Below are 13,479 nucleotides of genomic sequence, written 5' to 3'. Positions count from 1 at the left end.
GGATCCCTCAACACTAGGACTAATTGTATAAAAACATAAGATGCCATATATGCAAGTATCAAGGTGTAATTCAGCTTTGCTAAAGGGGAGAGTTTGAGGCAGTAAAGATAAAAGGAAATGTAAGAGTTGATGCAGGCCCATAATACATGCTAAAAGCTTAATTTTTTTTAAAGATTTTATTTATTTATTTGACAGAGAGAGACACAGCGAGAGAGGGAACACAAGCAGGGGGAGTGGGAGTGGGAGAAGCAGGCTCCCCCGCCGAGAAGGGAGCCCGATGTGGGGCTCGATCCCAGGACCCTGGGATCATGACCTGAGCCAAGGCAGACACTTAACGACTGAGACACCCAGGCGCCCCAAAAGCTTAGTTTTTTATTATAATATTTACAAATAAAGAAGTGAATCAACAACATTAAAGAAAGGATTTTCTGATAGTACAGTAATACAGATAGGAGGGAAAATAGTATGAAGGTACTCAGGTTAAGAAAAAACTAGTAAAATAGCTTTAAAAATGAGGTGTCTATCAATTAAAAAGAGTGGAATTATGAGAATGTCTCACTAAAATATATATAAAAATATGAATTTATTCATTTGACGGTTTTTTTTTTTTTAGGATTTTATTTATTTGAAACAGAGAGCAAGAGAGAGAGAGAGCAAGCGAGCGCACGCGGGGCAGAGGAAGAGGGAGAAGCAGACTCCCCGCTGAGGAAGAAGCCCAATGCGGGGCTCAATCCCAGGACCCCAGGATCATGACCCGGGCTGAAGGCACACGCTTAACCGACTGAGCAACCCAGGGACCCATCCTTTGGCATTTAACTGCACATATTAGCAACTCCACACCAAATAGGACATAATGATTATAATTTTAATATGTTATATATTATTGCATGCCAACGAATACTTCTTTTTCAGCAGGATCGCCATCTGTACTTAATCATCCATTTTTGTGCAATTACTTGAATATTCTATTGCATTTACCATATTATTTCATATACACAAACAGCAATTGAAATATTAAAGTGCTGGTACTAGCAAGACAACTATGAAAGACAGAAATCAAGCAGGCTGAGAGACGTGAATCCAGCCTCATTTGGATGTCAAGAGAATTATGCTACTAGGTTAGTTTTTCATTGTGAAGGAAAAGAAGAAAATTTTCTGACCTGTTAAAAATATTTTGTTGAAATTGTTAAAAAGGGAGGTGCACTAATAAAAAAATGTAGAGATCCTTAAAAATTATGAATTGAATGTTGACTTCAAAAATTCTACTAACGTAAAATCAGCCTTCAGAAAATGCTGTTTGGGTAGAATGTTAAAAAACACTCATCAAAAGAAGGCTGGCATTCAATTTTCTCCTCAGTTTTTTAATAAAGTTGACATTGATACTATCAAATTTAACACTACAACCTTATGTTCCATCTCATTATATTACCAATGATAAAACTTTAAAAAACATTAAATATATACTTAATCAGTATATTAAGTATCATACTTAAATAAACTGAGGGAACCTGAATTTATCGTGAGAAATTACTTTTAAAATTGTTCATTATCTACAAATACAGTTTAACCTATATTTTGATATTTTAAATAATTATGTGATATTGAGTTTCCAGTAAAAGATCAGTAAAAGACTAAGAGTGTATTTCTTTTTCTGAAGTCTGCAGAAATGAAGAAAGAAACAACGATCTGAGAAGGACATGCCATTTATAATAAAGCTAAGAAATGGCTATATTCCCATTGAGGAGGAATAACTGTCTGACACAGAGAAATTTGGATCAAACCGAGTTCCTCAACAGGGTATGAATGTCTCTGAAAAGGAAAAGCTCCTGGAGGCCTAATCAAATATTACTTAGATCCCGGACTGGGGGCTCAGGTTGAGAAACGAGAATCTCATTCACAGCAGATAAAGCTGAAAGAGGAACAGGGCTGTCAGCTGTGGCAAAGCAGGCATCTGCACTTTCCCTGACAAATCTGGATAAACTGCCTAGAAGTAGCTAAGGGAAGGGAAGTAGCAACCAAGTTTGGTGCTCCTCAACAGAGTTAACTAAGCAGAAATAATTAAAGCCCCATGCAAAAAAAGCTGAGCTGGAACCCTTCACAAACAGCCTCAGTCTTTATCAGCTCTGCTCACCAGGGCTAGAAATGTGCCACTAGGGAAAACCTGGTGAAAGATTTTTGAAAAACATCTGTTTAGGTGTCTAGAGACACACTTTACCCCATTCTACATCATTTTTGAGCAAACTGCAAACTAGAAGCTATGTGAATGCAACTGTTTCCATTCAGTGAGTTATAGAAGCAGAAAGGATTCATTCAACATGGGACCTATACATAGGTAGCAGCAAAAAAAAAAAAAAAAGCCAAGGAAAAAAATTTCAAATATGTCTTTATATTTTTCAAAAGGAAAAGGAAAAACTCAAAAATGGGATATAAGAAAAACTAGATAAAAAACAGAAAGTAGTGAACTGGGAAATAAACGGTAAGAGAGCCTCCATAATAAGAGAAAACACAACAGGCTTGAGACTGCTATTTTTAGAAAGGCCTGCTTGCAAGGTCAACCCTTGGCTGGCATCTGGAAACATGACTGGGAAACAGTTCCCAGCACTGACTGAAAAACTTCCATAATGATGAGTAGATTATTGTTCCTAAATGTTTGTACAAGCAATGTCCTTTGTTCTGAACACCTGTTTTCCTTTTGGGAGCCTGAAATTTTGGTACATGCCGGCCAGAGGGTGCCAACATGACCAGCGCCTGATAAAAAAAACTTGGCCACTGAGTCTCGAATGAGCTTCCCTCCTAGACAACTATTTCACTCTCATCACAATTCGTTGCTAGAGGAATTAAGCATAACCTAGGAACTCTGTGGGGGAGAGGTCTCTTGGAAGCTTGTGCCTGGCTTCCTCCAGACTTTGCCCCATGTACCCTTCCCTCTGCAGATTTTGTTTTGTGTCCTTTCCTATAATAAATCTTCACCAGGAGCACAACTACGTGATGAGTCCTGTGAGTCCTTCTAGTCAATCACCAACACAGGGGGTACCTGCACTGGAAATCCAACCTATAGTCCTAGTGGTTATTTTTTTAAGATTTTATTCATTTGAGAGAGATAGAGAGAGACAGAGAGAGGGAGCACGTGAGCGCAGGGGGAGGGGCAAAGGGAGAAGGAGAAGCAGACTGCCCACTGAGCAAAGAGGCCGGGGGGGGGGGGGGGCACTCACAGGGCATGATCCCAGACCTGAGCTGGAGGCAGAGACACTTAACCTACTGAGCCACCCAGACGCCCTCTAGTGTTCTTATAGAGAATACAGAAAAATAGTCACAGAAATACTGGCCGACTTTTAACTAAAAAGTTACAGTTTCATTAAAAAATAAGAGAGAATGGTCATAATCAAGCTATATCCTAGCCCAGTTTCTAAAGTTAAATGATGGAGAATTTGTAGATCTCCAAGTGAAAACTAAGATGCTGTTGGCGGGGGGCCCCTGATTTTTTCTTCACAGCAACACCTAATGCCTTAACATTGTGAAAGCAAGGTCTACAAAGTGCTAAGGGAAATAACATGGAACCTGAAAGTACTATAATCGGCCAATCTATTGTTTAAATATAAAGGCAACAGGCAATTCTCCAGCAAGAAAGCAAATACTTTGGAGATGAGAATACTTACTTTGGAACGGGAAACAGGTGCTGCAGACCTGATAAATTACTATACTCACCAACCAAGACAGTAATCAGGACAAAGAACTCAGGAATGAACTACTGGGACTAAAAGCAAGCACAGCATCCATTGGAACTGTGCTTCTAGAATAACAATGTTATAAGCCTGTGCAATGCTTAAAGAACTAACACAGTAAAAAATTGGCTGGTGGAGGTTTTTAGGGGATAAAATTTAAGTGTAAATTTAAGTCCTCATTTTTCATAGTGGAAAGTCATAAAAATAATAATAGTGATAACGAGTTTTAAAAACAAAAAAGAATTGACTTGCTCCTTTTAGAAGTGAAAGGTAGGTAGGTGAATCTATAATCCTAGATGATTTTTTAATACTTTCCTCTCATAACCCACCATTTGTGTTTTTTATTGTTCACTAACATTCTAATGAGTGTCTAGATCACTACAAAGAATAGGATGAAAGGGTATTAAATTCAGAAAATAATTAAAGTTAAATCATCTAAATACTTTAAAAGAGCTAGCATGGCCAGTATTAGCAAGAATGAAAGATTGAGAATTTCTCATATATTGCTAGAAACATTAACTGGTAAAACTTTTTAGAAGGCAGTATGTCTCAAACTAAAATATGCACAGACCAGTGAACCAGTGATTCCATGTTGTACCAATTTATCCTGTAGACATGCTTACACAAGTCCACAAAGAAACATCCTTAGAATATTCACTGTTGGTAATAATGAAAAACAGGAAAAAATTAAACGTCCATCAATAGAGTGATGAAAAAATGTTTAAAAAGTATGCAGATATTAAAAAGAATGAAATAAGGGCGCCTGGGTGGCTCAGTCATTAAGCATTTGCCCTCAGCTCAGGTCATGATCCCAGGGTCCTGGGATCGAGCCCCACATCGGGCTCCCTGCTTGGCAGGAGGCCTGCTTCTCCCTCTCCCACTCCCCCTGTTTGTGTTCCCTCTCTCGCTGTGTCTCTGTCAAATAAATAAAATCTTAAAAATAATAATAAAATAAAAATAAAAATAATGAAATAGGGGCACCTGGGTGGCTCAGTCAGTTAAGCATCTGCCTTCGGCTCAGGTCATGATCCCAGGGTCCTGGGATTGAGCCGAGTCCAACTCCCGTCTCGGGGGAAGCCTGCTTCTGCCTCTCCCTTTGCCCCTCTACCCCACGCCCGACTCCTGTACTCTCTCTCAAATAAAATCTTTTAAAAAAATAAAATAAAAAGAATGAAATACATTATATAGAATCAGGGAGAATTATGGACATCTCTCTACCTCGACTGAGGTGGGTCTTGGCTACACAGCTGTACAAATTTGGGGAAACTCAGCAAATGGTACACTTAAATGAGATCTCTCCACTTCACTGTCTACAAAATTCATCTCGGGGCGCCTGGGTCGCTCAGTCATTAATCGTCTGCCTTCAGCTCAGGTTATGATCCCAGGGTCCTGGGATCGAGCCCCGCATCGGGCTCCCTGCTCAGTGGGAAGCCTGCTTCTCCCTCTCCCACTCCCCCTGCTTGTGTTCCCTCTCTCTCTGTCTCTCTGTCAAATAAATAAAATATTTAAAAAAATAAAATTTCATCTTAAGAAACAGAATAAGGAACTCACAAAATCTTTTTTTTTAATTGCAAAAGGAATACATGCTTATAGTAAAAATAACACAAATGTTACAAGTGAAAATCTCTTACCCCTTTTCTCCCAATCCAACCTCTTCAGAGTTAACCACTCAAAATTAACCTCTGTTAATAGTTAGGTATGTTAAAGCTTTTGGGCTTTTTTTCTAGGGCGCGTGGGTGGTTCAGTTGGTTAAGCGACTGCCTTCAGCTCAGGTCACGATCCTGGAGTCCCAGGATCCAGTCCTGCATCAGGCTCCCTGCTCAGCAGGGAGTCTGCTTCTCCCTCTGACCCTCTTCCCTCTCATGCTCTCTATCTCTCATTCTCTCTCTCAAATAAATAAATAAAATCTTTAAAAAAAAAAAGCTTTTGGGCTTTTTTCTATATATAAGTAAATATACATAAATGTGTAGTTTTTTGTAATTGCAAGAAAAAGTGTAATTATCCTATACATGGCAACCTCCTTTTGATACTTAATTGTGACTATCTTCTCTTATTGGTACATATAATTCTCTCCCATTAAAGTCCATATAATATTCCACTGCACAATAAACCATAATTTACTGAACCACTGTTTTATTACTGACCACTAATTTTCAAGCTTTAACAAAATGAGCATTTTTCTATTTATTATAATTCGTAGGGGCATAAAAAAATTAAACCGTAATTAGGGATTTAAAAATATTCCTTGGGAATTGAACTCCATTAAAATATGAAGGCTTTCCCCCACCTCCAATTTTCAAACATATGCCTTACAAATACATAAATGAGAACAATGCCTGTTCTACTCATAGAATATACATGGTAATTTAACCTAACTGTGAATTAATAAAATTTTACAAACACAACAGCTATGAAAGTAGGAAATATGTTACTTTGTATTTTTTGTGGCAGCTCAAAAACAGATTTAAATTAGCAGTGGAATCTCTTAATACATATAAACAAATGAAGTTTCTTACTAAGGAGGAAAAACCACCAATCACCACACCAAATGTACCTTAAAATGCATTACTTTCAAGGAACCTGGGTCCATTCCGAGTCTTTTGTAATATCTTCCATGATAGAATATGAAGTTGCATTTATGAATTTGTGAACTGTCTATATGAAGTTGTTAATAATAGAGAAACTTAGGATTATCACCAAACAGTAAGAAAAAAACCTGTGACAAATTTTTAGAAGAATTTAATTTGAAAATGAAATAGTCACAAACCTAGGTCCAATAACAGGAATAAGTAAGACATCCTGAAGGTCTGGATGTTGAAGAATAGGAACACTTAATCCATTAAACTGCTGTTAAAAATAAACAGAATTATGAAGCCATCAATGTAATTGATAAATTTCAATTTACAGGTCCTTTCATTGTTATTACCTAGCAGAGTATGAAGCTTGGTTTAGGATATTCTCACTTTATTCCACATAATACTATAAAAAACAAAGATTTCAAAACAATTATGTTTTCCTCTGTATTTTCTGAAGTATCTCAATTTCTTTATAAGGTTCAATTTTGTTTACAGTTTGGCTTTATAAAAGACAACCCATGTTTACCTTAAGTGACTTATTTTGATAATACATATCCAATACAGAATTGCATATAGTACTTTTTTTTTTTTTTAAGATTTTATTTATTTGAGAGAGAGAGAGAGAGAGAGACAGCTAGAGAGGGAGCACAAGCAGGGGGAGTGAGAGAAGGAGAAACAGGCTTCCCGCAGAGCAGGGAGCCCGATGCTGGGCTCCGTCCCAGGACCCCGGGATCATGACCTGAGCCGAAGGCAGCAGCTTAACGACTGAGCCACCCAGGTGCCCCTACAGTACATTTTTTTTTTAAAGATTTTATTTATTTGACAGAGAGAGACACAGCAAGAGAGGGAACACAAGCAGGGAGACAGAGAGGGAAAAGCAGGATTCCCGCTGAGCAGGGAGCCTGACGTGGGGCTCGATCCCAGGACCCTGGATCATGACCTGAGCCAAAGGCAGACACCCAAGGACTGAGCCACCCAGGCGGCCCCTTATAGTACACTTCTAAGGAAAAGTTCTGAATAGGACATTAAGGATTGAGATTATTAAAAACTATTATATACCACTAATACTGAATGCCATGTCAGTTTTGCTGAGGGAAATAAATGCTTTTTGGCAAAAGTTCAGGATTTTCAGTATCCTCTATCATACTTGGTCTTCAGACTAGAAATGGGTGCATGACCAGGAGTATAGGTGCCAAGGCCAGCTCACACAGTCTCAGGAGAACCAATTATGTGCATCTCTGGCCAATTTCAAGGTCACACTGGCAGCTTGATTTGACCACAGTGGGAGTATTTACACCACTGAAATCAGCAAATGCTACAAAGGGTTGTTTTTCCCAGAAAGTGGATTTTTCGATATGTACCAGCACACCACTGTTGCTGGCAGAAAATAACTGGGCACTGCACTTATCAGAATAAAAAGCAGAATAGTGGAATGGATAGCAGGGACACTATAGTCTAAGGGCGAGCAACATGCAAATATTTCAGAACAAGTCTCTGCCATGTAGGCTAGGGATTTTAAATCATGAATATTCACATACTACATGAAAGAACAGTAACAATAATAGATATTTCCATTGCCCTGTGGTATCCATACACTACCTAGAAAAACTCTTAAAATCAATTTATTTCCAAGTTGATAAGAGAAAAAATTTGTATTTTAGCAATCTATGTATCTACCAAGTCAACAGCTCTGACTTTTGCTTCTTCCAGGCAAAGGAGATTTCAGACCAACCTTACCTAATAGATGGCTACTAAGAAATCTGAAATGTAAGTAAGGGCACCTGAGTGGCTCAGTCAGTTAAGCGTCTGCCTTCGGCTCAGGTCATGGGGATCGAGCCCCGCATCAGGCTCTCTGCTCTGCCTATCGAGGGCTTATGACCCAACCTTCTCTGTCTACTCTTAACCTTTGAGGGACTCAAAGTCCACCCAGAGTGGACTTCTGGATACATTCTGTATGCCTTATCCTAGATACTTGTCTGTAAGATCATATAGGCCCATTAGACTGGAATACAATATCTAGGTTCTAGGAATAATTTGTTAGAAAACAAAATAATCTGGATCTGTGTGAGTTATGGACACTTGTGACGGGCCTCAGAACACTCTCCTTTCTACTAGTTGAGAACATATGCATAACCACATAAAAGTAATAATTTTAGTTGCCTAGAGGAACTGCTTATATTTTATGCCTTATGACATTACTCTCAATAAAATTATCACTATCAATTATTCAAAATCAGATTAGTTTTCTTCTAAGTCTTATTATTATACAAAATTTGGTCTCACATACTCAGATACCATAGCTGATCATTCTTTTAACATGGTCATCTACTCACAACTTAAAATTTATAAAACTGTTCTTAAAGATAGTATGACAAACATTCTATAAATGTAATGAGATTACAGATACCTGGGTGGCTCAGTCGGTTAAGCGTCCAACTCTTGATTTTGGCTCAGGTCATGATCTCAGGGTCGTGAGATCAAGCCCTGCCTCAGGCTCCACACTAAGCGTGGAGCCTGCTTACCCCTCTCCCTCTGCTCCTCCCTGCTACCCCCCTCAACTCATACATGCGCGCTCTTTCTCCCCCAAATAAACAAATAAAATTCTTAAAACAAAAATATAAATAAAAATAAATGTAATGAGATTAAATAATAAAACTAAACCAGTGATAATTCTCTGAAGATTTCTTAGTATTATATCAAGAGAAGTAACATAGCCTATAATATACAAATACAAGCCCTTTAATCATGCTTGCCTCTTGCTTTTAATTTAGATACTAATTAGGTAACTTATTACAAAAATCAGGCTTTCAAGGTTAGAATGTTTTCTATGTATTTTCATATGTATTCTATGTATTCTCATATGTATTTTAATGATGAAGTAACTGAGGCCCAGAAGGGCTGAGTGACCTATTCAGTCACTATAATAAATTCAGAATCAGGAGTGCTAGGTTCAAGTTCTTAACATTACCTCTAACACTACCACTTGGACAACTTAATTCGAGATCTTCGACTTCCTTATTTGTAAAATTGGAATAGTATTTTAAATTCATAGGATTTTAGTGGGGAGCAACATGACATAGAAATGCAATTATGGACATAAATAATAGCAAATTTGCACATACCTTCTGAAGTTCATCAAACAACAGATCTTTCACATGTTGCACTGAGGCTAGATGTGTATTTACTCTGACAGTTGTGAATGATGGAGGATGTGACAAGTGATTTAACAGAGTTTCAAATTTCCTTTCTGCTTCTTGTTTCCCAAAAGCAGATACAACCTGAAAACAGGAAAACAAGTTAATGTTTTTTTATTTTAAAGATTTTTTATTTATTTGACAGAGAGACACAGCGAGAGAAGGAACACAAGCAGGGGGAGTGGGAGAGGGAGAGGGAGAAGCAGGCTTCCCGCAGGGTAGGGAGCCCGATGTGGGGCTCGATCCCAGGACCCTGGGACCATGACCCGAGGCAAAGGCAGACACTTAACGACTAAGCCACCCAGGCACCCCAACAAGTTAATTTTTATAATGACATTGAAACATTAACTAAAAATATTAAGCATATTATGCACACACATTTGTTCTAATGAAACATCGTTCAGCAATTGTTCAGTTCCACTTCATTTTGCTGTATTGTTTCGTGTGTTAATAACACTAACAGAATGGAATACTTCACAGGGTTTTGGAGTTTAATTGTGGTAATAAACACCTAACAAAATGCCCAACATAAAGGGCTTAAGAGCCTTATTAACATTTTGAACATATTAATGTCTGCTATGCTTATTCATATAAACTCATGATTTTATTCTATTTATATCAAATATCGTTTTGCACAGCTATTTACTTGCTAGCCTCATACCTAGAACAAATTCATTAGCAGCCTTTTAAAACACCAATATTTGAATAAGTAACACTGATACTGTCATCCAAAGGTCATCCACATCAGCTTTTTTTTTTTTTTTTTTAAAGATTTTATTTATTTATTAGAGAGAGAGAATGAGAGATAGAGAGCATGAGAGGGAAGAGGGTCAGAGGGAGAAGCAGACTCCCCGCCGAGCAGGGAGCCCGATGTGGGACTCGATCCCGGGACTCCAGGATCATGACCTGAGCCGAAGGCAGTCGCTTAACCAACTGAGCCACCCAGGCGCCCCACATCAGCTTTTTAATATGGTATTTTTAAATGTAACAAATATCATCCAAAAAGACAGGTAGCAAAGATAGCCTGTCAGAAGTGGAAGTTTAAAGACTCAAAAAACCAAGTCCCCCTGTGATTAACTGAAGCTTTAGGAGACACGTATTTTCCCATTTTTGTCATCTTTGACCGTACCCTGCCTCACAGCATCTTCATAAACCACCTGCCAGTCTACTAATCCACCAGCCTCAAAGTATTAGTACTTTCTCTAGTTTGTTTTTATTAAAAACTGAATATATCTTTACCTCCGATACTTTTACAAAGGAATGGTTTTGTAAAATCATTTACAGTTAGTGGGTTTGAGGCAGAGATGGTGTCAAAGACAGACATTTGGATCTTCTTCTGTAATACAATATTTACCATTTTAAAAATTGAGAAAAATTGCTGAATGTCTCTCTTTCTCTTAATATGCTTATATGTTTAGTTCTTTGAAACCAAGAGAAGATATTTTCTCTTTCCATACTCTATAATCCCTTTAATGTAATCTTTGGAAATAAAATGTAGAAATCAAACCTAAAAAGTCATAGCTTCAGTAATAGCTTCATACACAAATAACATTTAAGTCTTAAGACTTTACTTTGAATAAGAAAAGCAAAGATTTAGAAAATACAAAGTTGCCTAGAGGCAGGAGAGTAAAATGTAAAGAGCACAAGCTTGCAATCAAAGATAACATTCACTGAGGACTTCTGTGCTAGACACTGCTAATAGCACGTGGAATGAGTATTTGTTGAGGACTAATGTGCCAGAACAATAACAGCTGCATTCACTTACGGTTAATGCTTTAAAATAACCTCGTAAGGTAAATACTTTTAACATCCTCAGTTTCCACAGAAAAGGAAATTAAGGTTGAATGGTATGAAATAATTTACGCAAAGCACAGGGACACAAATCAAGGACCTGGGATTCTAAATCTGTATTTTTTCATTATACCTGAGCTCTTCAGCTTCAGATTTGTCCCTATTACTTGATAGTGGTGTCATTTTGGGTCAGCTACAGGACTCTTTGGACCCTCGGCTCTCTCACCTATTAAAACGGAGAAGAAATGTCTACCCAAAAAGAGAGAAAAGAGAGAAGAGAGAAGAGAGAGAGAGATTGCTAATATTAAGATGTAAAGTCTGCAAATCACCTAGCACAACTAGTGGCATTTAAGAGGCATTAACACATTACAGTACCCCTTTCACCTGAGTGCCACAGCAAGCGCTTTAAGAACACGGGCGTATCTTCTCCACTGGACTTAAATTCTCGAGAACAGGAATCTTTTCCCCCTCGTTCTTGTAACCCCTTCAGTGCCATGCCTACTGCCACACACATAGCCTCTCTTTTCCCTTCCCTTCTTTCACATTCGTTAAGTGTTGAAACGTACACCTCATTCACCTCTTATCTCGCAAACATTAAATACCCGCGGGAAGATACGGGCAGTTTTTACATTCGGAAAAAAAGAGTGGTAAACAATGGTGTAAAGATTAGGTCTCGCTTTAGGGTTTTTTTCCCCCTATTTCTCCAGCGTGTGTAAACATTCGAAAACTTGCAAATATCATCTAACAGGCTTATTTTACCTACCTCCTTATTCATAAAACCCTCTTTAAGATAATTTTCAACCTCAAGTCTCAAAGATATTTTAGGGAAAATGGACATTTTCCCTATTGTTTTGTTCTCCTCCAAGAAAAATGCTGGAAAACGGTGATTTTTTTTCTTTCCGAATTAGCAGTTAGCAGCGTCTTGACAATGAATAACTACCCACACGTGCCAGGACCACCAGACGGCCAGGAAAATCGCGCCGCTCTTTCCAAGTTATATTCGGGATTGCGGAGGTACATCCATGCTTTCTTCAACGTAGCCAGTTTAGAGCGGCTTCCTCGCCTCCACCACACCCGTCCTTGATCCTTCTTTAGAGACGCTCACGGAAATCACTGTGAGGCCACGTCCCTCATGCTGCAGAGAATACACAGGAAAAAAAAAAAATTGAGAAGCTAATCCGTTGCGAACTGGCTTGGAAAATAGACCGGCCTCTATTCGCTCACATTCACCCTTCAGACCTCTTTTCAAAACCGCGCCCCCAATTTCTCTGCAGAAAGCCGCTTCCGGCTTGCGTCACTTCCGGCGACGCGTCCCGCCCTCCCTGGTTCCCCAATCCGCAACCGCAAACGGTCGTACGTCAGGTCACCGGAATTTCCGAGCTCCGCTGGCTGCTCGTCCACGTGCAGGTGGTTTTCTGGGAGTTCGAGGAGGGAGGGGCGGCCGCCTGGGGGAGCCTCCTGATCCAAAGCCTGGAGTGGGTGCCAGGGGAAATTAGGAAATGGTGTGGGCGAAATCGAAGGCTTTGCTGGCCTAAGTTGAGAGGTCCGGTTAGTTACCTGCTAGTTGACCTCCGACGAAAGGAGGAAGCCAGAGATTATTTGAACCTATAAGCCACCCTTTGATTTCAGAAATTACTTTATCTCTCGGAGGCATACTAATCTGACTTCAGCTGTGAATGAACGCCATTATTCAAATTTTTGAAAACTGGGTTAATACCTATGAATGATCAGTTAAAACTTAGAAACCCGCATATAGTATTTAGTTATTTGAATGAGGCTAGCGGTTACCTGTATCACAGCTGAGTTATTAAGGCTCCGAGACCCTTGGCATAATTTATGTGTTACAGATGAAGGAAAAGATTCGAAAGGAGAAGATGCCTAATGAAAGACATTTTATGATTGAATAGGAAACTAAAAATAATTGTCTCCTTACCTTATATTTTTGTTTTTGCAGCTCACCGTGGCCATTTACATATAACTGCAGGAAAGGGTTTTTAAAGTCTTTAAGTCGCACACAGAGATGTCTAAAAAATGTAATAATTACTTAATATGATACGCCAACCAGGTTCTGTATAAAATATTTTAACTTACAGCCACACAACAACCCTGTAATGTGGTTATACCCTTTTTTTTTTAAAGATTTTATTTATTTATTTGAGAGAGAGAATGAGAGATAGAGAGCACAAGAGGGAAGAG

The 13,479-nt window shown here is 38.7% G+C and overlaps 1 protein-coding gene across 3 annotated transcripts in view; it reads right to left on the bottom strand.

The window, feature by feature from the left end:
- Positions 1-12,533, bottom strand: part of NSUN6 (NOP2/Sun RNA methyltransferase 6) — a 55,679-nt gene extending 43,146 nt beyond the window's left edge. Inside the window, exons 1-3 of one of the 3 annotated variants that reach the window (XM_027594136.2) lie at positions 12,047-12,533; positions 9,421-9,576; positions 6,490-6,569 (exon numbers count right to left, since the gene is read on the bottom strand). In XM_027594136.2, coding sequence (XP_027449937.1) covers positions 6,490-6,569; positions 9,421-9,576; positions 12,047-12,121 — 311 coding nt within the window. In that variant the 5' untranslated portion in view covers positions 12,122-12,533. The remainder of the gene's footprint in view (positions 1-6,489; positions 6,570-9,420; positions 9,577-12,046) is intronic. The other 2 variants (XM_027594137.2, XM_027594138.2) reach the window with 2 other exon arrangements.
- Between the last annotated feature and the right edge of the window lie 946 nt (positions 12,534-13,479).

The sequence above is a fragment of the Zalophus californianus genome, chromosome 9 (assembly GCF_009762305.2).
Source record: "Zalophus californianus isolate mZalCal1 chromosome 9, mZalCal1.pri.v2, whole genome shotgun sequence".
Taxonomy (NCBI): Eukaryota; Metazoa; Chordata; class Mammalia; order Carnivora; family Otariidae; genus Zalophus; species Zalophus californianus.
Note: the sequence above shows the minus strand (reverse complement) of the source record. Positions and strands in the feature narration are given on the sequence as shown.